This window comes from Amborella trichopoda, chromosome 1, assembly GCF_054954075.1.
Source record: "Amborella trichopoda isolate Santa Cruz 75 chromosome 1, AtrichopodaSantaCruz75HAP2 v2.0, whole genome shotgun sequence".
Classification (NCBI taxonomy): Eukaryota; Viridiplantae; Streptophyta; class Magnoliopsida; order Amborellales; family Amborellaceae; genus Amborella; species Amborella trichopoda.
Genome location: NC_142336.1, coordinates 47,617,368 through 47,643,798, shown reverse-complemented (window position 1 = coordinate 47,643,798; position 26,431 = coordinate 47,617,368). Strand labels below are relative to the sequence as shown.

The following is a 26,431-nucleotide window of genomic DNA, read 5'->3' as shown; positions in this document are numbered from 1 at the left end:
AGGACTGTGAGACTTCTTCTAGATCAGGATAAAAGAAATTTTTGTGAAGCATACGACCCTCTTTGGAGAGATGGGTATTTTCATGAAGGGTAACATCAACACAGACGTTCATAAACCAAGATGATAACATCGATGACCTTTTTGAAAGCATGAATACCCTAAAAAACACACTTTACAGCTCAAGGATCTATCTATTCATTATTGGTACCCAACACATGAACAAAGCAAACACACCTAAACACTTGTGGAGGAACCAAAAACAATGGAGTATCAAGGAAGAGTACAGAGTGGTGTTTTCCCATTCAAAACTGAAGAGGGCATGCAATTAATTAAATAGCATGAGGTCAGCAACGCATCTCTCCAATAAACTTTTGGAAAGTGCCTATTCATTAGAAAATACTTTTGAAAAATAATTTTGAAATTCTCTAGAAAAATACTTTTTAGCGTTATCAAAACGTAAAACACACACATTCTTACTAAATTGAGTTTGGAATTCCTTGCTAAACAATTTAAAAATAGAGAAAATCCCATGCATTTCTGTTGTTAAATATAATTCATGAATAATCATCCACAAGTTATAAAATATCTATGACCAGACAAACCTTGTACTCAAGCACAACTCAAGATATCATAATGAACAACTGAAAAAAGAACATGCTTTCATTTATCAGTTCTAAGGTAAATGATATTGTATGATGCTTGCCTAATTGATAAGCTTCACACTCTAAAGTAGAACATACTCTAAACAATGGACTAATTGCCTAATTGATAAGCTTCAAGGCCCTAAGAGAAGGATGGCCCAACTGACAATGCCATAAGAAGGGAGAAGCAACAGAGTTAAAAGTAGCACAAATCAGGTTCTGATCCAAATAGCAAAGGCTGCATGACTTCTATCAGCCGCTAATCGTCCTCCTTGTCTTTAGATGGTGAAAGACACATGAAGAAGGGGAAAAATTTAAAGAACCGTGAAGAGATTTAGTTAATTTGCTCACAGCCAACAAACTGAAAGGAAAGTTCGATGCATATGCCATAGAGGACAGAAAAAGGAAAGAATTAGCCATAAGTATATCTTACCCAGATACCAAACAGCGATCCACCAACCAAAGTAATAAAGGAATTAGGAAAACACTTATCTAGAGATACAAAAACAGCAGACCCACCAGTCACATGGTCAAAAGCTCCTGAGTCAACAATCCAAGAAGTGGATTTCTGAGATGCAAGAAGCATAGAAGTACCTGAGATAGCAAGGGTGGTAGTGGAAGTGGAAGGATTGACACTAGAGTTCTATACTTGTTTAACAAGTTCACAATATTCATCTTTTGTAAGCACAATTGAGTCATTAATAGAACTTGACTATAATTGATGATCACTAGGTCCATTGAGATAAACATCATCGCGCTCAGATGTGAAAGTAACCTGATTTTCCCAAGTAGGCTTACCTACCATATCCCAACACCTATCAACTTTATGATTTCTACGCCCACAATGCATACCCTTTCGAGTTCCGCAACCCCTGCCTCCATCACCTCTACCACGACCTTTTCTTGAGTCACAACCACATCCCCAACCTCCGCCACCATCACCTCTGCCTCCATACACATACTTAAGGGACGTTAGCTCACTGCTAGCCAAAATCTGTCCATGAAAGGAATGACACTCAAGATTAATATCCAACTAAAATTTGTCAACTACGCATTCTTCATGCGGCTCCTCCCTATGGAAAAATTCTACATCACCAGATCTAGGCTGATGCAGATTGAACTCTTCCCATATACCTCTAAGAGCACTATAATATTGACTCACACTCTTTTTTTTAAATAAAATATTGACTCGCTCTTATTACCTTGTTGCAATGAAAATGTTTTCTCAGACAGTTCATAAACCTGAGAGATGTTCTTATCTGATGATTATATTTCGTCACAAATTTATAAACCCAAATTTATTTAAGAAACATCACAATAGCACTTATTTGAGGCTACATATAGCTCCACAACCAAGTATGATTATGTAACTCTTCAACCTACTATTAGAGTCACCAAGCTTGTCCTAGGCCAAGTATTTCAATTTCCCCCTAGTACCAAGGGATATATTAACCGATTGAGCCCACAGAAAATAATTGGACTCATTTAATTTTACTGAAGTAATTTCCATCCCCACATGTTCAGGAAGAATGAAGGTTTTGGGTTTAATTTCATTAACCATGAGTATATGAAATAAAAGATAAAGGAGCCAACTAGGGTCAACTAAATTCAATCACTCACACCAAGCCAAGTGTAACGCTAGGAACATTTTTTTCCCTTAAAAAAAAAGAGAGATAGTTATCATTTGGATCTGAGCATCGCACTTTCTCACACACGAACAAATGACACCAACACCACACTATCCAAATCTAAGCATCACCACATTGCCACTCTTTGAGTACATTAGGGAGGCACCCATACGCATGAAAAACATAGTTGGAGATAAAACTCTGGCAAATCATCCACGGTTGCACACAAACCTCGAAAACAGGCAATTCCTCTATTCATCTCAATCTTTGAGTAGGAATCACACAAAAAACAACATCACCACACTAAATAGAAACCCATGTGGGTTTCTGCGGGAAAAAAAAGAGGTGGGGGGGACAACCCTCGGGTTTAGACAAATGGCAAAACTGTCCATACAAAATAGAAATAGGATGTATCGGTCCTATTAACTTAAATAAAAGAGAAATAAAGATAAAAAGGACTCGTGCCATCTATAAAAGCCAATCTACAGAAAAGAACCATATACATCATCACTGGTATGGAAAAAGTAGCAAAAAATTGCATACTGCTAGTTTACTTTTCACATCATATTGCGAATACACTTAATGGTAGTAGTTCATTTTATACAAATAGATTGCCTAATGGATCAATCTCAGAATGACAATCTCGATGCATGTACTATATCAGGAAAACCAATAAGGCAATTCCTTACCATTTTTGCCATAACTTGTAACCTTCAACATGCCACTAAGAATAACACATCCTTGATCATTCACCTACACTCAAGAAAAGTACCTCTCAATACTAACAAACGCCACTGCACCATATAGATGAAATGTATTCACATACTATGCAGATGCTGGACTACAAACTGAAGAACTTTACTTTTCTGAAACCAATCACCATACATTCCACTGGCAGAGAGTATTGAAAACATGATGCAGCATGTCTAAAGCAAAAGAAATGTATTTTCTATCAATAGTAAAAAAAAATGATCACCAACAAAAGTGATTACTTGATTAATGCAAGTGATTACTTGATTAATACAAATGAACAAGAACGATAGATTGACCGCTAAAGTGCATTCTAATCAAAGCAACGACAATAAAGCAACCTCAGGAAGGCCACAAGCAACAGCCAAAGAAAGTGATCAGCAAGCAAAAGTTTTGCAAACACAAATTCTACTTCGCTTGCTTTTGACGGTTCAAGAAAGTGTTTCTTTTAATTCAAACCTAGGTCCTAAACCAATGGAGATGACTTCTATTGAACTCATTCTCCCTCTGCATTGAAGGTGCTTCCCACAACTAGAACACAATGCCGTAAAGGATTTAAATTAGCATTTTAAGAAAATATCCTCAACGCATATGTGTATGCATTGTTGTCTTAGCATAGAATTGATTTTTGTACTTTTTACAATATCTTTGGAGAGTGTTTGGCAAAAGGAAGCTGGAATCAAATTTGCAAACTCCAATTCAGAAATCTACAATCCAGAAAATTGAGAACTTAGTAAAGGAAAATATTATGTTTAGTTAATGTCTGAATTTACAGTGAGTATGGAAATCTTGTTTAAAATTAGGAAACTGATTATGGAAATCTATGATTGATTTAATCTAGGAATTTCTAAACCTGGAAATCTGGAGATTTGAAAATTACCCAACATTAACTGTTCATTGAAGAGTTGAAAACATGTGTTGAGTATTCCAACTCTATTTTTTTATGCACATTCGATTGAGCTAAATTTTTTGCCATCTATACTTCTCACCCTCGTGGACCTGCAACATACAGAAAAGATATTTTTGAAAAATTAGAATGACCAACGGATCCTCAATGATGGTTGAGAGCACATATTGTCAATTGTAAGTTTTTTTCTCTCTCTGTCTCTTTTTTTCTAGCATCTGATGGAGCAAAACTTTTGGGTATGTATACTGTTCACCCTAACACACCTGTTAAAAATTAAAAACATGTTTTGAAAACTTAGAATGATTGAAACACCCAAGAAACTCTGTATTATACTTGACTATCATCCGAGTACTTCAATTTTATCTATATATTCAATTAAGATGAAACTTTGGGCGTCTCTCCTTCTTAGTCCTATGCTCGTGTTAGATAAAAAATTTATTTTGTAAAAGTTAAAATGACCAAAACACCCCTAAAACTTTAGAAATATTTTGGTCATTCTATTTTATTTGAATTATTTTTTTATATTTTTACAGATGCAGCACAGTGACTTGCACATTCTCCAAATTTCATGATGATGCAATTTTGGAAAAGATATGTTCTGAATTATCAAAAATGACAAAATGGTCCGAAAAATGTGATAACCACACTTCCCATTCTTTGAGAAAATTACTCTCCCATTTTTTTTTCCTTGTTTTTTTTTTTGGGGTGGGTTTGGGGGGGGGGGGGTTGGTTGATTTCTCATTTTTGAGTGTATGATGGTGAATTCAAGCAAGCAATATCATACATAGCACAAGATTCACTCCGAATGTATAGAATTGGATTTCCATTCAAAGAGAGTACAACATTACTATTTATATGCTATGGTTTGATGAACAGTGAGAAACACATGTATTAATCAAAACCAACACTGACTCAAGCAATAAACTACCAGGTGATGGATTCTTCTATTTCTGATGTGACATAAATGAAGGACAAAACATATATACACAAACCCATACCAAGAGATGATCCAATATAGGAATGGTAAAACACAGACAAAAGTATGACAAAGGCATACAGATCGGTGTATCTTTTGTGTAAAGGGTGGGGAACTGTATATATGAAAAGATGGCAGGTGCCACCAACATTATATTACTTTTATTTTTGTATTTTTCTTTCTTTTCTTTTTTTTTTTTGTTGGAAGAATTCTTACTGAATAAAGAACCCAACGGCCTCATAGAAGTGTGCCAAACCCAAAATAAACAGCTTCTAGACATGACAAAAAAAACATTGAGATGGCAGATTTTTTACAATTAAACAAAACCCAGGATATATATCTATGATATATATCCCATCAGTTCGGTGTCCAATGTAACTTGCATCCCAATTATAGAGGCTAAACATAACCGACAGAACAAAAGTTCAGAAATTAAAACTAAACATTTGTCAACTCTAGAAAAGCCAGAGAGAAAAATAATATTGTAATATTGTAACATACAACAGAATATCTATGCACAGAATAAAATTAAAAAAAAAAATGCTTCCTACAACTTAAGGACGAGTTATCAATATAATGCACAAGAAAGGAACTACTAACCACACCTTGCACTTCTGTCCAGTCTGATCTGGAAGACTAAACCCATTCAGATCAAGAGAAATCTCTTGCCCTGTCTCAACATGATTCCCATAAGCATCTAATACCTGAACAAATTGAGAAGCAGCCAAACGAAATCAAAATTGGTGAAAAAAATCACAAAATAGTTTCACCTAAAAAAAATCATTGACAATAACTTGAATGGAAAACAGTGAAGAGTAAACAGCCCCATAATCAAATAATGAGGTATCTCCCAACAATCTGACACAAATACAAATGGGCAATTTATGGAACATCATCCCAAATGTGAAAGTACAAATGGAAGCCTAATTTTAAAAAGTAAAAAAAAAACTACCTACACTATACAAGTTTGGAAGTACATAGGTATTCTTCCTTGGATAGTATGCATGTACATGTCATTCATGAACTGTTTGCTTTGTGATAAGATATGGCTTTATCTTGAATTTGAGCATAGTATGCACACATGCGGCATGCATGTGAGCACACAAACATATAGAGGAAACAAATGAATAAAAACTTTGATCAATAACTATGTCACGCTATAATGCCACATAGATGCACATGCTCAGAGACTTTAAATCAGACCTCCAATACCAATTCTTGAATTACATCCCCAGGCTGCAACTGATGCTTTAGTCTCCCACTAATTCTCATCTTAACTTGACAAGGAAGACCAGGAAAAACTAGGCCAGAGAACAGATAAATCAAATTACAATAGTAAAAAGAAAATTGGCCAAACTATAAACTGTAATTAAGAGCCAACTGTCCCCTAGTGAGGCACATAAAATTTTCCACATTCATAAAAAGCAACTTCAACTTCTGATAATACCTTGACAATGAACTTCAATCGAGCAAAAACCATCTTGAGATCTTATTTCCAAAGTATCTTTGTAATGCGGTCTAATCACATCTAACTTGCTAGACTCGACCAATAAATCCTGGCCAGGAACCCAGAAGCCAGACATGTTTAATACAAGAAGTCAAGAGCACCACTTGCACCAATTTTATGAAGGTCATCCCACTATTTGCTCTAACAAAGAACCCAGAGAAGCTTAAACTACAAGGAGCAAAGTACCTTTATTTCAAGGCTCATTTTATCATCTACTATGCTAATGAGGGTTTTGTTTGTATGTAACAGCACCGCTTCACACTTCTGGAATTTCATTTCCATTTCTGGAAGACTTGTAAGTGGCATTTGATTACCATAAACATCATAACATGCAATGGAAAGATTGTGGATGGATGAGCCAACCCTGCAAAGTAATGCAATGAACATGTAAACCTAGAAAGGCTGTCAAACTTCAAACTCATTACATTTCTAACTATACACATTAAATAAATGCTGCATTTACAATAAACAAGCACGTTGATTACTAAATGGACAACAGGAAAATAGAACGATATTCCCAGCAAGTGAAATTTATATATACAACTAAATACATAATTTATTGTACATCGCATACAAGTATAAAAAACCTGAGAAATGATAGTCGCTGATCAAAAGGTGAAGAAGATGCCAGACATCACTGATAGCATCAATAAATTTGATACTCCCCATGAATCTTCTTTAGAGTGTGCTGAACTACCATGTATTTTATTTTAATTTTTTGATAAGGTTACATAGGAATGGAACTTGAAACGTAGTGCTATTAAAACCCAGCTACTACTGCCTTGACCCAAGCCCGATTCCTTACCTTGTATTTTTTTTCTTTTTTAGGAAATAGCAATTTAAGTTTTATTGCATATTGACAAAATTACAGGTATACTGCAATAGGTGCAACATTGAGTTTATGGTTCCTAAATACAAAAAGTGGAAAGAAATATCCAAAAATTAGCCAATTAGGGACCTAGGAATGCACTTATGTTTTCTAAAATAGTACACTCAGTTCCTTCAAGGAAAAAAATAGCAAAAACATATAGGGTCGAACATTGCTTGTAATATACAAGTTATTTAAAATAAGTATATACCTTATTTTCAAAGGAAATTTTTCACTATTGATAATTACATCTTCTAATAATCTCCAATAGCCAATTTTATCAGCAGGCCCAACTTCAATCCTTCGTTCTCGCCGCTTACATGTACATGTGCCGCAAATCTAGAACAATTAAGCATACCAATATATAAGATGAGCGAACAAGGGAAACAGAATACATACAACTATAAGAGAAACCAGGAGGCAGTTATCAATATAAAAGAGAAGTGCTCAACGCAAAATATCAGGAAATAGTTGAATGACTTGCTTACCGCGGAGAAAGAAAAAGTATAAGCACCAGCTTTATGGAATAAATTTGGACAGCAATTTAAAGGAAAAATATATAAGCCTTTGAATCCTCTACGTGAGGAAGATTTTGAGCTTGCGGAATATATTATGTCAATATCTGGGTGATTTCCACCTTCACTACTAAATCTAATTTCCAATTTCATCTCCAGATCATCTTTGACAATAAACTTCTGATCCAAGCTACTCGACAACCTAGAATCAAGAAATGTGTGAGGCCTAAATACTGCAACAATCTCCTTTGGAGGCATGTATCCTGCAGGAACTTGAGCCATGCTTGGTAGTGCCTGAAACACAACTGAAGTCACATTCTGCTACATATTCTAATATAGTTGATGCAATAAAACCAAAAGAAGTATTAGTTTTTAAGAAATAACATAGAATGAAATCAAGCAAATGCAAGGATCAACTTACCCCATCAATCCCTAACTGGGAACACTGCTCCGCATTCAGCGGATCAATCAAAGCAGGAGCTTTCTGTCTCTTCATCTCAAGTTTGCGTTCCCATGAAGCTGTATCTACAGAATGGCACTGGTATGCGAAAACAAATCATCACAAATCCAAAATAACTATGAACATATAATGTTGTGGCTACAAATGCTAGGATTTACACACCAACCTTCCCAGAATCGATCACATTTATGGGGAAAGAAATAGATCCCCGAATGTCCAAACTCGGATTTCCAGACTTTGTCAACAGCGCACCATTCTCATCCGGGCAATCCAATGGCCTACACAAGTGCATGACATGAGCTCCCACACTATTTACTGATCAAAATGATACAACATGTTTCAGATAGTACTTTTTTTGAAACTGAAGTTTCAGATAGTAATTGTCAATATAAAATACTAAAAATGTGAAAAGCATCAAATACCTGCAGATTAGTCGAGCTTCCCCTATTCAGAAACAGAAAGGGATGGCTGAGTATCAGTATGGCAAACATTCTAAAATGATATTAACGCACATCTGATCTCTACATCAATGAAAACAAAGATGCTCCGCATAAAGGAAAAGTCCACATAAGAAATCACAAAAGAAATACTTACCACCAACATCACCTTGAAATCCTTCCAATAGTATAAACTCGAGAGTCGCATAAAGATCATTCTTGGGACACCCAACCGCACCTTTTAGAATTTTCACCTTCTCTCCACACTCCCAAGTCCTCCCTCTCCGTTTTATAATACAGTGCACTCTTATGACTAGGTAAAGGGAAAACATTTGACTTTTATGACATCAGTAAGACAACACAAATAGATGAAAATTTTGAAAAATGAATGCTCCCACATAGTAATTACATGCTTACCATCAGATTCAGAAGTAAAACCAAGCTCCTTCTTGTTGCATGGGCTAATAAGAACAACTGGTTCATCTTCTCCAGTATTTATTTCCTCATCAAATGCTTCATGCATCTGACAAACCCATTCTCGATACTCCTTGTCCAACTGAGAGAGAGTCAAATTCTTCCCATCTCTAAGTATTTTGGCAACGGTTGCTTCACATGTACAGGCAATTAGCTCAGCTCCAGGGAAGCAATTTCTAGAGAATAAATATAATATATTTCAAAGAGTCTACTATAATCTTCACGACTTAAAAAAAGCCAAAGTCTTGAGGTCATCACAATCCAATCATCGCGCATGCACACATTGGTCAGATTGTGATGACCCTCATGACAACAAACTTCCTGTAGTCATTAGGATCTTGGTACACTTGCTGAAATTTTATATAGTTCAGAGCAGTGGTTTAAAAAACGGATCGGTGACCTAGATCGGGCATCCCAAAAACCGATCCGATCAGCGAATCGACGATTTGGATCGAGAATCGGGCCGAATCGCTCGGATTAAGCCTTAAAAAAATTCAAAAAAATTATTAAAATTCATTATAAATGTTGGGTTTTAGGAATCCAATAAGAAATTGGGGTACTACATTATTAACTTTCATTGTTTCATCAACTTATGAATATTGAGATGTACTTTCCCTGTATGAACTTATGTTGACCATTAAATTTACATCACACAAAAGAAATCATAGAATTATGATGTATTAATTATATAATCATATATGGACTACAATAAAGAGTTGACTAAATCGATGAAAATTTGGCCACTAAAATCTCGAATTGGCGGAAAACCCTAATCCACTAAAAAAACCCAAATTATTACAACCTAACTAACTATAATATTATATACCAACAATACTTTATAATTATTTTATTATATAAATAATAACAAATCCAAAATATTTTATAATATCATCTAATTTAAAATGTATTATTGATAACTGTAAGAAAAATAGTACACTACATGATTTATAATACAAAAATTAATAAATAAAATAAAAGATTTGGTTATCAATGTAGAAATTATTAGAATGCGTACCAATTTTCTTTAATTTTTTAGGATTCTAGAATAAACTAGTAGAAAAGATTGTTAGCAGAAAGAGAGATTTCAAATGGCCTCATTGTATGAATCATATCTTTAAATTAATATTACTAAATTTATGTTAAAGACCATCATGTTATAAAAATAAAAAATATAATTAGACCATTTATTCCTAGGTTGTATTAAGAAATACCTTTTATTTTTTTGACAAGAAATACTTATTGTATTATCTTTTTTTTTTTTTTACAAGAAAAATATGATACTTGTTGATTATCCTTTTTTTTTTTTTAGACACAAGAAGAAGACGTTATACTATATTTTTTTTTGCTTGTTGTATTACTTTTTATTTTTTTTTACAAGAAAAATAAAAAAATGATGCTGCCAAAGTACATTTTATTTTTTTATGCCTTTTGTTTTATTTTTTTGCAAGAAATGCTTGTTATATTACCTTGTATTTTTTTTACAAAAAAAATAAAAAAATGTTGTATTATATTTTTTATCTTTATCTTGAAAAGCCTTTTATTTTTTATTTTTTCTATTTTTTTACAACAGTATTTTTTGCCTTTGTTTATTTTTGTTGTCAAAATTTTTTTTTATGCCTTTTGTTTTATTTTTTTGCAAGAAATACTTTTTACACTACCTTGTATTTTTTTTACAAGAAAAATAAAAAAGTGTTGTATTATATTTTTTATCTTTATCTTGAAAAGCTTTTTATTTTTTATTTTTTAAGCTTTTTTTACAACAAGAAAAGCTTTTTATTTTTTCTATTTTATTTCAAGCTTTTTATTCATTATCTTGAAAAGCTTTTCATTTTATATCTTTATTTCTATTTTTTATTTTTATCTTAAAAAAATGTTGTATTATAAACGACGACGCGCGCGGGGTTCGAACTCAAGACGCCAACCGAAAATTCAAGGTTGTTTACCAACACCACCACATCACCTGATGTGATTCATTAGCTTCTATAATATAATACATATTTAATCATCTTGCTTGAATGAACTTTTGTGGGAATTATCCCACATCGAAGGATGAGCGACCCTTTGTTCTCTATAAAGTGTTGTGTACTTGTCAATCAGCTGCGCGTGTAGAAAAGCGAGGGGGGCATACGAGTGAGGTGAATTGCCACATGTGGAGGAATTTTAGGTGCCACGTGTTGCTCTCATGTGCGGCCACATGTAACCCCAAAAAATTTTGGTGAGACTTGCGATTCACTGTTGGGAATCGCAGAGAATCGCCCGGTTCTCTCTGGACACAGGCGATTCTCGATTTTTTAGTGGAACCGGCTCGATAGCCGACGATTCCCGAGTCAAACCGGGCGAGTCCGGCTCGACTCGGCGAGTTTTTGAACCCTGGTTCAGAGGTAAACATCTATATAAAACCTTTTAAGACTTGTAAAAATGTTTTTTAAAAAAAGTCTAAAAATAATACATTGAACCAAAAAGAGCTTACCGGAACCTTTTGCAGGTTGCTTGCTTCCAAAGTTCCTCAAGGTAGTTGTGAATGGATCTTGATGCGCTAAATCAGTCTACAAATAAAATGAGAAATATAATAATCATTAGAAGATGTCAACAAATACATGAGAGAGATATCTGAAACCTTGGGGAAAAGGCCATGGGCCCACCCTAGGGACCTTACCAGCTTGGGTCTAGAGAAATAGGGATCTTGCTCCTTATAAAATGGGATCCCGGTCTACATGCTTGTAGGATCCCTCTAAGGAGAGGAGCTGTACTGTTAATTGAACTACTACTTGTCTCCTTGGTACTATGGATTTATTTCTTTATAATATGTTAAATTGTGGTGCATAACACATCATCGTTATAGTAAGCCTATTTGTGGTTTAATAAATTGCCCTATTGCAGTAACTGGAGTACTATGGCATTGGTGATATGCTAAGGTGTAACACAATGGACCAAGCACATCGGCTCCATCCTAGTTTTATCACATACTAATAATTGATATTGTTTAACATATAATGGAGATTAGATCCCTCTAAGTTAAAACCCGGATCCCAGTGCCATGGGACCTCGCTCCCCGGTATCCTAGGATCTAGCTCCTTAATGTACAGATGTTGATCCTAACCCTAGGGAACTTACACCCTATGGCAGTTCGGCGTTCCTCGCACCGAACCCCCTCCCGAACCCATCCCCCCTTGCAACAACTATGAGCCAAATAATAAACAACATCAGAGAAATGAATACTTTTATTAAATCACAAAATTAAACGACAAACGTCTAACATTATCGAAGACGATGGCCTCATGCCATCATCTAGGTGTCAAGTCATCAGTGATTAAGAACAAGCATTCAATAAAAAAATTTCTCCCTCTAACATGGATTCTAGCAATGCTTCCAATTGAAGACTCAGCACATTCGGTTAGCAATTATCATGCCCAGGCGTTTGGTGAGAAAATTTATTGTAAGGGAAGGGATTGAGAAGGATATATACGATTTGAGAATTATTTATATCACTGTATCACTATTTGTTGTTCAATGATGAGAAAATGTATAGGTCGAGGTATAAAAAGAGCACATTCAGATCAATATGTACAAAAAGAATGGGGAAAGGTAATTAAGGCTAATCAGAGGGCCATGCTGCTGTTAAGCACCCTAGCAATGAGGTTTCATAAGACAACTAGAACAAAATAACATGACTTTGCCAACTAGTGAAATGGAAGTCTGGAAAGGCATAAGCAATAGCCACAGTTTGCAAATATTGTTAAATGACATGTATAGCCATCAATTACTTGGTATGAAATTGGTTTTCTTATTTGAGAATAGATACAAGTACATTATTTAGATGATGTAGCTAGATTAAATATATTAAACATGATGTTCATTCTTTACTTCATACGTAATAGATCAGGCTACACACTTATTTCCAGATTAAGATTAATAAGCACATTTTGATTAGGGTTCAGCAGTTCATAATGTTCAATCAGCTAATCTCAAGGAAGGTCCCGATACAGATAACAAAAGTCGATTTCTCTCCCTTCTTTCTAAGAGGCAAAATTGCGACACAGTAAGCATCGACTTCAAACATGTGTGCCTTAATTTGTTCAGAAATATCCCTTACCCAAACCCCTACTGAACTTAATAAACCATCCCTTCGATTTTCTCCATTAACCCTTGAATCCAAATTCTCATAAGCAGCGAGTAAAACCCTACGGCAAGCAACTACATTACCATACTGTTTCAGAAAATTGTGTTAGTTTCACACAAGGTCATGAAGTACCCTGCTTAAATAATGAAACTGGGAGCAATTCCTACTTTGATGCATGTACTGTAAGTTGCACAAGAAGTGATCAAATTATGACCAGCAAGAACAGTGTTTGGAATGAGCTCGGGCCAAGGACTCAGCCATGGACCAAGCCGAGTTACAAGTGGACTCATCTGAGTAATGAACATTACAAAGATTGTTTTTAAAAAAGTAAAAGAGTTAAAAATAAAACAGAGAGGGAGGGGGGCTCTGGTGACATGCCCCAGAGAGAGGGGGCTTTAGCCACATCTCTCCCACTCTCTCTCTTTCTCTCACTTTCACGGATCTCTCTCACTCTGATATCTCTCTTCTATTTCTCTCTATGATCTCTATCTCCCTCACTCTCTCTCTCTCTCTCTCTCTCTCTCTCTCTCTCTCACACACACACACACACATAGATCCCTCCCACTCAAACAGATCTCTCAGTCTATCTCACAGATCATCTCTCTCACACAGATCTCTCTCTCTCTATCTCCCTCTCTCTCTCTCATATCACTCCCACATATCTTCTCCCCCTAATAGAGAGAGATGACGAAGGGGGCCGACTTCTGCCCCCTTTTACAGAGAGAAAGAGAGACAAGGAAGGAGAGAGGGACAGGGAGAAAGAAGGAGCAACGGAGAGAGAGGAATGAAAAAGGGAGCGGAAATCACCCCGTTTTGAGGGAGATAAAGAAAGATTGTACCTGGTTAGCCACGTAGAGGGAGTAAGAGAGAGAGACCATGCCTAGTAGAGAGATGAAAGTGGGGTGGTGCCCCCCATTTTACAGAGAGCGAGAGAAAGAGGGATATGAAATAAGGTCCCTTGTATTACATAGAGGACTTGTACCGACATACTTGGTACGACTCATCTATCCACAAGGTCGAGGCCTTGTCCAAGTGGACTTGGCTAGGACTGGCTATTTGTTCAGATCAACCAATCGACCCGGTGGCTACACCCTAACCAGGTTCAAGTATGAATCCAGGTGTTGGACCCGGCAGGTCGGGTCTGGATCCAATAGCCTGGACCCGATTAGCATTCGGGTAGATTCCCGGTCCAGGTAGACCTTACCTGGAAATATTTGGAATATATAGGTAGACCTGACCCGGACATATTTGGAATATACACACACACAATGTTAATTTAATAACTAGTAAGGACTCAATTAATCAAAACCTTGATCAAATTAATACAATGTCTAATACAAAAATTTAAGTAATCAAGACTTTAACCTAATACTATAATATGGATCAGGTGGGGTCGAGCCAAGCCAGATGAATTTTCAGGTCGAGTCCAGGTCAAGCTAGGTCCTCCCAAATCAATTCAGGTGGGTGGGAAGACTCTAGACCCAATCAGTTCCGGGTCAGACCATCCCGACCCATTGCCACTCCTAGACTCAACCAAGTCTCAAACACTAAGCAAAGAGACATTTTACAATATTCTCCCTTTGGTGGGAAGTCGGAAACATAACAACATTAACTTCAACTAAAATAATGATCTCCTCACGAGAAAATACAAGTAACACAGGTATACTAACACATAATACACGTACAATAAGAGAAAAGCACAAAAAATTAACAAGGACACAAGGACTTAACTGTATCATATGATACAAGGGAATGTTGAAGGGGGAACAAAGTGGAAAGTATCCGTCCCCTATTCATATTAAGTGTCCAAAGCATATCATCTTCATAACTCACTCAACCATGTCTACCAGTAACTTGGCACCCAAGCATAGGGGGCCTGCATAGGGGGCCTGTTAGAATATAAGTTTATCTCCAATCTTAACAACATTATTATCATCAGATCGAACATCATACAGCTAAGTATCAATACCACCAGTAGACATATTTGCCCATTACGCACTATCAAATTATTTTATATAAGGGTGTTACAGGCACCATAACAGCAGTAATTTGCACAAGTGCACATACATATCAGGATCACAACAGAAGCCACTTCAGTTCTACACATTTCACTTGTAGCCTGTGCACCTCTCACAAGCTTCTCTATCAAATAATATTGCAAATCATCAAAAATTCAAATGATTTCTTCCATATAAACCTCTATCCTATTGTTCCTCCCACGTAACAACCAGAAGAGAAAATGTGATACCTTGCAAACATATACACAGAAATATAAAATTACAACATCAATAGCAAGAAATTCTTTAGCAGTAGCTAATAGGCTTTGAACAACTCAATATCAAGGTAACAGAGTTCTTCAAATAGTTGACTGACAGGAAGATAGTCAAGATGTCCACCTTATAAGGAGTAGGTGAGAAACCCGCATCCGTTTCTGCAACAAGACAAGAAGATCACTAATAGTTCCTAAACACAAAATAGCACAGAAAAGGACAAGTATATTCATAAAACATCAATTAAAAATGAAACATTGAACGATTCACCTCACAAGAAAGAACTGCCAAGGCATAATTGGTAGTCACAAGGAATCGCTTACCCACAAAGCATTTAACTCGCAGGTAGCAACGCTTCAACATTTGTACTCTATCTCCTTTCCAATGCTTTGGCTCCATAAAAGGAAGCCTTCCCTGAATGGAATATAAGCATGAATTCAAATATTAGAAATACTTGAAACAGGGAAACTACCACATTAACAGACAAGAAGTATGGAGCTTCCCATGCAAAGAGGATACATTTTGATGAACAGAAAAAGGTCACCTTTCCAAAAACCAATTAATGAAGAACAAACAACCAATTCCAAATTACACTATATTTGAGACCAGACTAGAGAAAGTGAGGGACACTAGTAACATGTTTAAGGCATCAGGGGCAAACATGTAACATTGCATCCTCATACATTTTTTGGAATCATATGAATGGTTGCAATATTATGCTCATGACATCTTGTATAGTGTGGTGTGAAATTCTTTATGAAGGTCAGGTTAGTGCGAAATTGGGGTTTGTACTAGCAATATGTAATATATAAGTGGGAATGTTGTCTTTCATCGCTGCTGCGTGTTTTCAGCTCCCAGCTAATACATCAAACTTCTCAACCATAATCTGATCCCAACTTTGCTCCCATAACTTCTCTTTCTCTCCCACCTTCCCCTTTCCCACCTGAGAGGGTGTTGGACTTCTCCACCATTAGATGTCGAACTATCCACCTATCTTTGATTCTGATCACCCAACAGAACCTTCCTCCTCCTTTGCTCATGTTAATCCATGGCATCTTTGTAACAGATATTCCCAATCAGTGCCCCCATTTCCTAAACTGCTCAATGTAATGGCCCTTCCGCCTCTCCCCACAACCTCTAGGAAAGAACCTAGAATCCGATAACATTTGATGGAATGGAAAAATTATACTTATTTTTAATTTCTATGCAATTTTAAATGATGCATATTTTAGTTTTAGTTTTAGGATTTTTAGTTTTTTAGGAATTCAAGGGTTTTTATAATATTTTATTTATTTCATGAGTACTATTCACAAGTACTATTCACGGGTATTGTTCATAGGGGTAAAACTGTCATAGCGAATCTTAAGTTTAAGTTAGGATATATATATAAGTCATTTTAATCATTATATGGACATATAATGTCTTCGAACAGTTAAGTGTAATATATAAGAGGTGTGTGCGATTTTAAAAGGGTCAATTCCACATGTTTTTAAAAATTAAAAGAGAGGAAAGCTTAGGCTTTTGAAACCATAGCTTGGGGTTTGGAAAAGAAACATTTCGCTTGTTTAGCTTTGCTACTCCTTGTTTTCATTTGGTATCAGAGCCTGTGATCTACACATAAAGTACTGTAGCATTGTACTGAGTTACTGTAGCATCGATTTTTTTGGTGCCCTAGGTCAAAGCGGAGAAGGGTCTAAGGTTTGCTGATTTTGGCTAAGGTTTTGCCAAAACAACCTAGATCTTGTTGATTTCAGCAGTTTTTTGTTGATAATTTACCTGAGGTTTGTGATTTCGACAAACCCATGGCAATGAAAAGGCGCGAAGGGGGATTTTTGTAGATCCACTTCATGATCTCATAGATGACAGAATTGAGGAACTAGAAAGGCAAGTACAGCAGCTGATGAAGCAGTTCACGAGCCTAAAAAATGGGCAAGACGGTGATCTTTCAGCCTAAGAGGTTCTCGAGGATAAGTCTTTTTACTTTTGCGCTCCACGTGGGGAGTCAAATGTTGAGGATAGCGATAGAAGACCTAGATGTGGGGAACATAACTCTAGGGTCTTCGATCTGAAGGATGAGATTAATGATTTTGACACAAATTGCATCGAAAATCAACAAGTTGTAGATTGGGATTCACCACCAATCTTCAATATATACTCAGATGAACAACAAGATCACTTAGGAGATCCAATCTAGGATAAGGATCAAGATGAAAATAAAGATATTTTGGAAGAGGATGGAGAATATGGAGGGAAGGCAGCATGAGGACTAATCTAAATCATGACCTTTGAAGATCTCATTATTCTTGAAGAGGTGGAGCGTTCAAGAGATTTAGGGCATTGGAATTAGAGTAGTGCAGTGAAAGCATGGTCGACTCAAAATCTGCAAATTGTGGCCTTGGATTTAGAGAGTAATGAAATAAATGTCGAGAAGGCTTCTAAACACCAGAAAATTGAGTTTGGAGTATCGTACACAATTTTCAAAGAGAGTTCAAGGATATCCATATTTGATAAATTTGCATTGATTCCTCAATATACATATCCAGATCCATTTCTTAAAAAAATATTTGTACCACGAATAATCTTTGAGCCAACAAAGAAAAGAAGGTCAAAGAAGGTGTTTTTGATAATGAATTCATCTTAGCACGCTTCAAAATTCGAGGACGCGTTTTCTCCAACAAGGGGAGAATGATGGAGAGCAAGATTATACATATTTTTAATTTCTATTCAATTTTAAAGGATGTATATATGATTTTGGTTTTAGGTTTTTTTAGTTTTTTAAGAATTTTAGTATTTTTATAGTTTTTTATTTATTTCATGGGTACTATTCACAAATACTATTCACGAGTAATGTTCATGGGTACTGTTCACAGGGGTAAAACTGTCATTACAAATTTTAAGTTCAAGTTAAGATATATATAGGTCATTTTAATCATTGTATGGACATGTAATGACTTTGAACATTGAAGTGTAATATATAAGAGGTGTGTAGGGCCTTGACAAGGTCGATTCCACATGTTTTTTAGAAATTAAAAGTGCTAAAAGCTTAGGCTTTGCAACCCTAGCTTGGGGTATGGAAAAAAAAACTCTAGGTTTCTTTGAATTATTCTTGTGCTTGGCTTTGTTTCTTGTTGGTTTTACTATTCCCTCAAACTTGCCAGCATAAACATTGTAGTGCTTTACCAATACCACAATACTCCAAGCTCATTAAACAACCTCACACTCGACTCTAACTCGAATTATATTGAAAACTGAGAAGGCTATTAAAAAACAAAGTCTACCAATTCCCTCCCATGACATTTCTTGATCCATACTACATCCCATAACACACTTGACTTAAGCATGGTTTGCAAGGCATCGTTTTGCTACAAAATACTTAGTGATAAAAAGAAGTTAGTGACAAATCTTCTTATTGTTGCCCTTAGGAACTGCAGCCCATTTTTATGCTTCCTCATAAGAATAAGGACAAAGGAATAGTTGTAGATAAATAATGAAAAACCATTCACCTTTTATACAACATGTGACATCTTCCCTATATCCTCGAGCATTAAATCTATATAATGTGCTGCAAAAGAAGTCCCATGGTACGTAATGCCTTTGCAGCAACTACCCCCCAATGGAGTAGTTGGTTCCATTGTTAGTAATAAATTGGACTGCATGTTGTAGCCCCACTTGCTCAACAAGTTTCCTTAAACAAACCAAATAAATCCTCCACAATCTTAATTATATCAGAGGTACCCACTGACTTAAATAAAATTCCGCACTTACCATAGTATATACCAAAACTTTATGAGCTATCTCTCTCTCCCATCTGTCCACCTATAAGCCATGATGTATCATCCATGGCTGGCCCATAACTCCTTCTATGTGTATCCCCTAACCTCTTCCACATTATTCTTTAACAAGCAATTCCTGGCATTCTGGAAGCAAGGAATTTCTACTCCAAACCTATGGATGTCATTGCATCTAACAAGGCCAACAAACAAGGCATACATCCACTGGACTACACACATGTGTGCCCTTGTTATTGCCTTCTCCCCAGCCAATATGCTTTTCTGGTTGGTTAGGCAGCGGGTGTTGTCCTAAGTGGGAAATAATCCTGCTCTTACCTTGCCACCTAGGCTTGCTAGTTGCACAACTAGCAAGCTCTTTCCCCAGTGTCACTGCCCTAGACGAGGGCACACTTCTGGAAAGTTGAACGTAATGGTGCTTCAAGACAATGTAGTAAGTGGGTGAAATTGTGTACTCTCGAAGCACCATTACGTTCAGTGGATGTATGACTGAAACAAGGCCAATCAAAGCCTCTAATGTGCCCCCGCACAATTTCCATTCAAAGATACAATGGATATTGCACTACACAAAACAATTCACATTTACACAAAACTTCAGCTCATGTGTTACAAAGACAAGTGAATAAAACTTACAGACACCACAACAAACACTTCCATGACGATCTCAATTATAAAAACTCAAAATCAATCAAGTCACTGGAACATGGAACTATGGGAAGTGGTAAACTAAGAAAGGGTACCCTAGATTACCTGATCGAGACTTGTCACACCCGAACAGGATCCGTGCCTCTGATAGCGCCAAATCAAAGAGCCACCTAGCTCCAAATGTGGAAAGCCTTGAGAAGTTCTTTAGCTCTTACAAAGGATCATTCAAATGGGTCACTAGGTCATCGGTGTGCTCCTGTAAATTTCCTTAATGTAGAGTTCCAAGGTGATGAGCTTAAGTGATGATTATTGGGTTAATGATATGGACCAAAGGATGACTCAATCTGCACCCTCATGGGGTACAAATAGCTCAGAAAACTCACTGTAATGGAGTGAAAAGTTTCAGATTTCAGTCAAGTAGAGGGCCTTTCGAAGTTCAGCGGAGAAGTGAAATAAAAGATTAGGCAACAAGACAATGTAGTAAGTGGGTGAAACAAAATATGATCCAAGAACCTTCACTTGAGCTTCAATGGCTACCACTCAATAGCAAGGGAAGAACATAAAGGGGGGCATCAAGGCAGAGTATGAGTTGGGCGAAACTTTGGCATCATCACAATACTAAAAAAGATGGACAAGAAATGAACTACCCACCACCCCTTTTTATGGAAGAAAGTTAGCAGTAAATGAGTCCTTAAAGCAATGTGGGCAATTGATCTTGGAGATCTATGTATTGCAAAGAGGCTTCATCTAAGGCATTAAATCATTGATGAGCTATCATCAATTGAGATTGGAGATTCACACCTTATCCCCTAGTCATTCAAACTCTAATTTCCCTTGAGTTAAAACTCTACAAAAGACTACATTCTGATCTCATTTGCACCCATGGGAAAATCATTTAAGTCAAATAAACCCAAGTGAAAACTAAGAAAAAGTTAGAGAGAGAAAGGAGAGCTGTGTGACATAAAAGAGAGGCACATGGGCTTCAATCATACGTGACACATGTCTTGTGTTACTTTACACATGGATGAACAATCTTGTAAAATGTGTCCAGCAATGAACCCACAACACAAATTCCCTTTGACTCCTGATGAAAAAAACCAAGGTCAACTGCTTTCTCTAAACTCCAATCGCATAATTAACAATCTTCCACACAGGTCCACATTAACAAAGACAAGTTTGACACATCGGTCCAAATGATGACGTCAGCATCATGTAAGGGGATGTGGTGACCATCTATGGAACCCCCATGTGCCCATGTGGGCCCACCTGTTATTTGGCCTTACATATGCCAATACGTCACATATTGTGTGCCCTTTGGTATTTCAGAAATTGTTCATTTTCCACCATTTTTCTTCTAGTTAAAATTTTCTGAAAATTCCAAAAAACCTTAAAATCATTTTATTAGTTATGAAATCAAGTGTGGTTCGGGTTGGCTACATGAATTCTGGTCCGCAATTCTGTTGTATCAAGGGCCATACCCTCAATGAGGCCATAAATCCCCACATATTTGCTCACCAGTTTCAACCATGTCCTTTTGGGCCCACCCCCGGCCTTTTTTTAACCTTTCACTTGAACTAACTCGCACCTTCTAACAGGTGTTGCACTAGGTCTGCGCTGCACATAGCCAGCCCACTTAAGTCTACTTTCTCTCATCTTATCACCTATCGGTGCTACACCTAAATTCTTCTGAATGTATTCATTTCAAATTCTCTGTCTTCTTATCTTGCCACTAATCCATCTCAAGATCCTCATCTCAGCTACACTCATTCTGTGAGTATGTTGTTTATATATATAAAATATATACATGTAAGCTACCATATAAGAAAATACCGATAACATTAAATTGTTAAAGCCAAAAAGACCATTATATGGAGTGCAACAAACATACCATTGCAAAGATTTGAAAAAAATTAATTGCTCTTTGCAAGAACCCTGAAAATCCAAAAATTATCCAACTTTTTCTAAATATAAAAAATGAATCAAAAAAATAGGATAAATTGACTTGGGTACAAAAGAGGGCGGATTGAGTGGCCGGAATCCTTGAAAACTACCAGACTTTCAGCCACATATTGCTTTTTTTTTTTAGTACACACAGATAGAGAACAAAATCGCCAAACTTGCGCTCTCACAAAAAAACTCATTTTTAAGCTCTTAAACCCCCAAAAAAAAAAAATTTAGTATTGCACAACCACCAAAAAAACTCATTTGGACAAAAAAAACTCATTTTTAAACCTTTAGCATTGCACGACCACCAAAAAAAAAATTACAAAAAAATACCAGGTTTGTAAAAGCACAAATTCCTAAGTAGCATGTGCTGTCATAGTATGTACCTAGCTAGCTGGTATTAATGTCAGTCACATGTACTAAACAGTCACACCCTACCAAACATAATCTCAACAAACATGTATCTGCAATAAATGCATAACATCAGAATGGTATAGGTGACCTACTAATTTTTAGTATTGTTTTTCGCTGAAAAAAATTTATCAACTCCTTCGACAATTTCAAATTCAGATATATCAGCAAAAACCACAAAAATCTAGGCAACCTACCATGAAGTATAAATCATACTATGCAATCCACATCCATAACAATATAGGAGCAATAAACATAGCAAACAATATCAAAACTACTTTATGAAGATCGAAAAAGAAATTTTTTCCAATTATGGAAGAAAAGGATAAAAATTTCAAATTTATACATTAGATAGAAGCATCATACCCATCGAGCATCAGGAAGTAACCGTCCTAATCGGCGAATAGATACACGACAAAAACTATCAAAATCCTCCGATATGCTGCATCCTTCGGACTTTAGCTTTTCCAAGATCTTATCAATACTTTCTTTACCCTGAAAAGACAAAAAACACGAAGTTGACAGCAGCAGAAATGCCTAAGAAATGGAGAAGTACAAACAATTCACCTCCACAATAGGAAAGTAAACACATTTTAACCGGGCATTAGCAACACGATCTGCCCCACCATCCTTCGATCCTGTAATAGAATCAATTAGAATGAAGTTCCTCCTAAAACTCCTGATGACAAAATTAATTGTAGTACAGATTCATTAATTAAATAAATCACAAAGCATCCCATTATATTTCTAGAGAAACAAGCAAATAGAAAATCACATGATTACAATATACCAATCTTATCATCAGCTCCATACCTAAACTTTGTGATGGTTCCATCCCATGGTTGACTTTAAAGAGAAGTTGTAGAACAAATTCACCACCATTACAAGAATGCAGATTTGTCACAGCCACTTCCCCTCCATCGATTTCAGCTAAATCGACACCATTCACCTATGAAAGGTTGCATAAAATGGAAAGAAGTACAAGGTACGTTCACAAAATCAGACACATGAATAGTAACACAGCCTAAGACACATCTACATCAATAACAATCAAGCCCGATAAACAACCCAGACAAGAGCCAAGAAGTTATAGCCACTGCAATTCCTAAATGGACATTAGCTCACTTTTCTAAATGTTGAAAAACAAACAGTTTCTACAATTATACTAATCCTATATCCAGTCTAGAAGAAAAAAAAAGATGCATAAACTTCCTAAGCTGTAAGGAATAAAATGTTACACTGAAAGTAACCATCTGCGTGCATTCTAATGGTTTGAACATTTTCTTTAACAATGAAATGTGCCATCTGCCCTGCACAAGAGAGTATGTGTTGGGGTTTTGTGGCTTTTAAAGGCCTAGAGAGTTTGTAAAAATGATATTTATAGTGCAATATGCACTTCAGTGGGAGTGTGTGTGTTGACTGGCTAAGGGTTAAGCAATTTTTGGCCTTGGTTATGTCCATCTTAAACCAAGGCATGTGACGCAATCAAGAAGGGTTTGCAGTGGATCGTCCCTTGTTGAGGACAGAGAGATGCCCAGTGATCATCGTTATAGGCCAGGAGAACTGTGCAGTCTCCTATGTGCGGTTGTAGGCCGGTGAGAGCAAGGGCCAAAACCTTAACAAACTTCCGCATGGCATGTATACATGACAATCGCATTACTGGGGAGCAACGCTATAAAGGGACAAATGTACAAGTGCATAAAGAGAACATCCTTTTCCATTGCGGTGACAAGTGCTAGATTTGCTCTTATTATCCAACTTTGACAAGTCAATCATGAGCCCCTACAAAGAGACTGTGGGTCATGGGACTTTGTTCGGTTGGATAAGAGAACAGTAGCAGATCATGGTTTCTGAGACGAGTGGAGTACCCTTACTGTCTCTTATTTTGACCCAGAGGTATCAGTCCACTCCAAATATATTTTATTATGTTTTTATGATTTCTAAATAGTTTTTAAGAAATATTAAATATTATTTGTGCTGTAAAATACATTCAAAGGGTATTTTTAAATTTTTTCAAAACTTAAATTGACACATGAGGGACGAAGGATCTAGCTTCACATGTGCGTGTGTTTCTTTTATGTGTGGGGTCTATGTGTCCCCATAGGGACCACACACCTTTTTTCTTTTTTAACAAAAGCTCCGTGCCACCTTTTTAGGAAGCGGGGGGGCACGCCCCACTATTTCAAATTTAAATAATATTTAATTACTCGCACGCCATTATTTATGGTAAAATAGGGCACATCACCTTTTTGTGGTAAATTAAGGACCACGCCACTTTTTGAGGGGCACGCCTTGTTTTAAGGAAGTGGGGGGTACACCCCACTTGCTTGTTTTTGTTGTTTCAAATTCTAAAGTGGTTAACGAAGGGAAATCTATTTAATTTTAAGTTAGATTTGGTTTCCGATGAAATCTAGAGATCTAGATAATCTTTAAGTTTGATTTTATTTCAAATTTAAATGGGAGATCTAAATAATATCTAAGTTTGATTGTATTTCAAATTTAAATGGGAGATCTAAATAATATTTAAGTTTGATTATATTTCAAATTTAAATAGGAGTTGGACTTGAGTCAAAGTTTAAAAGGATAACATTCCCTATCTTTCCACCCAAAATCATGATGGCTGATTTTTAGGATGGATGGCTCTGATTAAATCTCTCACCCCATACAATTCCTATTTGTCCTAAAGGTCTAGCTGAAAACTGGATAAGACAATAGTTAGAAGGAATCCTATTCAAATTAGGAAACATATTTCTTTCTCTATAAAGATTTAGTTTGAACCATCTCTCTCATTACAAGATCTTTCTCTGTCCCAAGACAAAATCTATCTCTTTTCTCTCACACACCAATTCTTTGTTCTTTTTCTCATTATCTCATGCCACCCTCTCTCCTCTATGGAGAAACCCTAGAGCAAGGGTTTGTTGTATTTTGATGAAAGAAGAGAGAAACTGAGCCTCAAGAGCGAACAAGTCACATATTCAACCCAAATTTTTTCCCAATGGGTTTCTATAAAACTTAGTTTATTTTTTAGCTCTCTAAAACCCTAGAGAAAGAAGTATTGTCAATAAAGCTTCCCAATCTCAGAATTCCGGCAACATGTTAAGACGCAAAAGTATGCCATTGGTCAAGGAATTTGGCATGAAGTGTACCAAATCCTGGTAGGATAACTCCATACATCTTCCAGTAACCCTTCCCAATAGTTTTAAATTAATTTACAATATTATTTGCTATTTTCTGTAAATTTTCAGGAATTTATTTTGTGCTAAAAATTCTAATGGACAATAGTTTTAAGGTACTGAATAGCTTTTATTTCTCTTGGCTGCAAAATAAAGATCCTAAAATGTATCTAGGGCATTATTTTAAGGAAAATTATTTCAGGCAGGCTGAACCACATTTCTACATATGCGGTCCAGATGTGAAAAACATCCATCTTAAAGATGGATGCAAGTAGGTGGTCCATTTAAAAATAATGAAAACTAATAGTCCAAATGTTTTCTTAATAGAATTATTTTTTTTTATTTTTAAAATTTATTTATTTATTCATATTCATGATCTCCATGTTAGAGATTACATGTCCTAAAAAATTAAGTCCAAAAATTCATCTCAAAAATAGAACTTTTAAGAGGAGTCACATTTCTACATGTGCGGGTTTAGCCCGCATGCTTACCGCATCCTCATTTTAATATTACAACAACATATTGTGGCCCATGAAAGTGGATTTCAGGTATTTGAAACAAAAGTAAAAGAAAATTTTTGAATTAATATCTTGACTTCTACATAGCCACACCTTTCAACATGTAAAGGGCTCCTCTAGCATATGAATCAAAAGAAAGCCAGACAAAATAGGGCAATTCAATAGAATCTCATGATTGAAGAAGTGCAATTCTAACTTTCACTTGAATATGACTTCCTATTGAAAGTTGTGATTCATTTAAAAGTTTGAACTGGGGAGGCAGGACCATATCCAAAGGCTAAAGCATAGCAACTCGTCACTTGTTTCATGCATTATCCATGCCACAACCATGGATTAGCTTCCAAATTATAAGAATTTATACAACTAACTTTTTCCCTCTTCCGTCACACTTTCTTTATA

At 36.1% G+C, this 26,431-nt stretch overlaps 1 protein-coding gene across 1 annotated transcript in view; it reads right to left on the bottom strand.

Moving 5' to 3' along the window:
* GMI1 (gamma-irradiation and mitomycin c induced 1) overlaps nt 1-26,431 on the bottom strand; it is a 109,979-nt gene that overhangs the window by 50,402 nt on the left and 33,146 nt on the right. Inside the window, exons 13-30 of the mRNA XM_020672217.2 lie at nt 23,155-23,290; nt 22,909-22,979; nt 22,708-22,836; nt 15,877-15,967; nt 15,680-15,714; nt 11,634-11,709; nt 9,107-9,295; nt 8,847-9,002; nt 8,675-8,696; nt 8,419-8,530; nt 8,214-8,330; nt 7,766-8,086; nt 7,489-7,616; nt 6,596-6,773; nt 6,350-6,458; nt 6,106-6,203; nt 5,508-5,606; nt 2,959-3,022 (exon numbers count right to left, since the gene is read on the bottom strand). Coding sequence (XP_020527876.2) covers nt 2,959-3,022; nt 5,508-5,606; nt 6,106-6,203; nt 6,350-6,458; nt 6,596-6,773; nt 7,489-7,616; nt 7,766-8,086; nt 8,214-8,330; nt 8,419-8,530; nt 8,675-8,696; nt 8,847-9,002; nt 9,107-9,295; nt 11,634-11,709; nt 15,680-15,714; nt 15,877-15,967; nt 22,708-22,836; nt 22,909-22,979; nt 23,155-23,290 — 2,131 coding nt within the window. The remainder of the gene's footprint in view (nt 1-2,958; nt 3,023-5,507; nt 5,607-6,105; nt 6,204-6,349; nt 6,459-6,595; nt 6,774-7,488; nt 7,617-7,765; nt 8,087-8,213; nt 8,331-8,418; nt 8,531-8,674; nt 8,697-8,846; nt 9,003-9,106; nt 9,296-11,633; nt 11,710-15,679; nt 15,715-15,876; nt 15,968-22,707; nt 22,837-22,908; nt 22,980-23,154; nt 23,291-26,431) is intronic.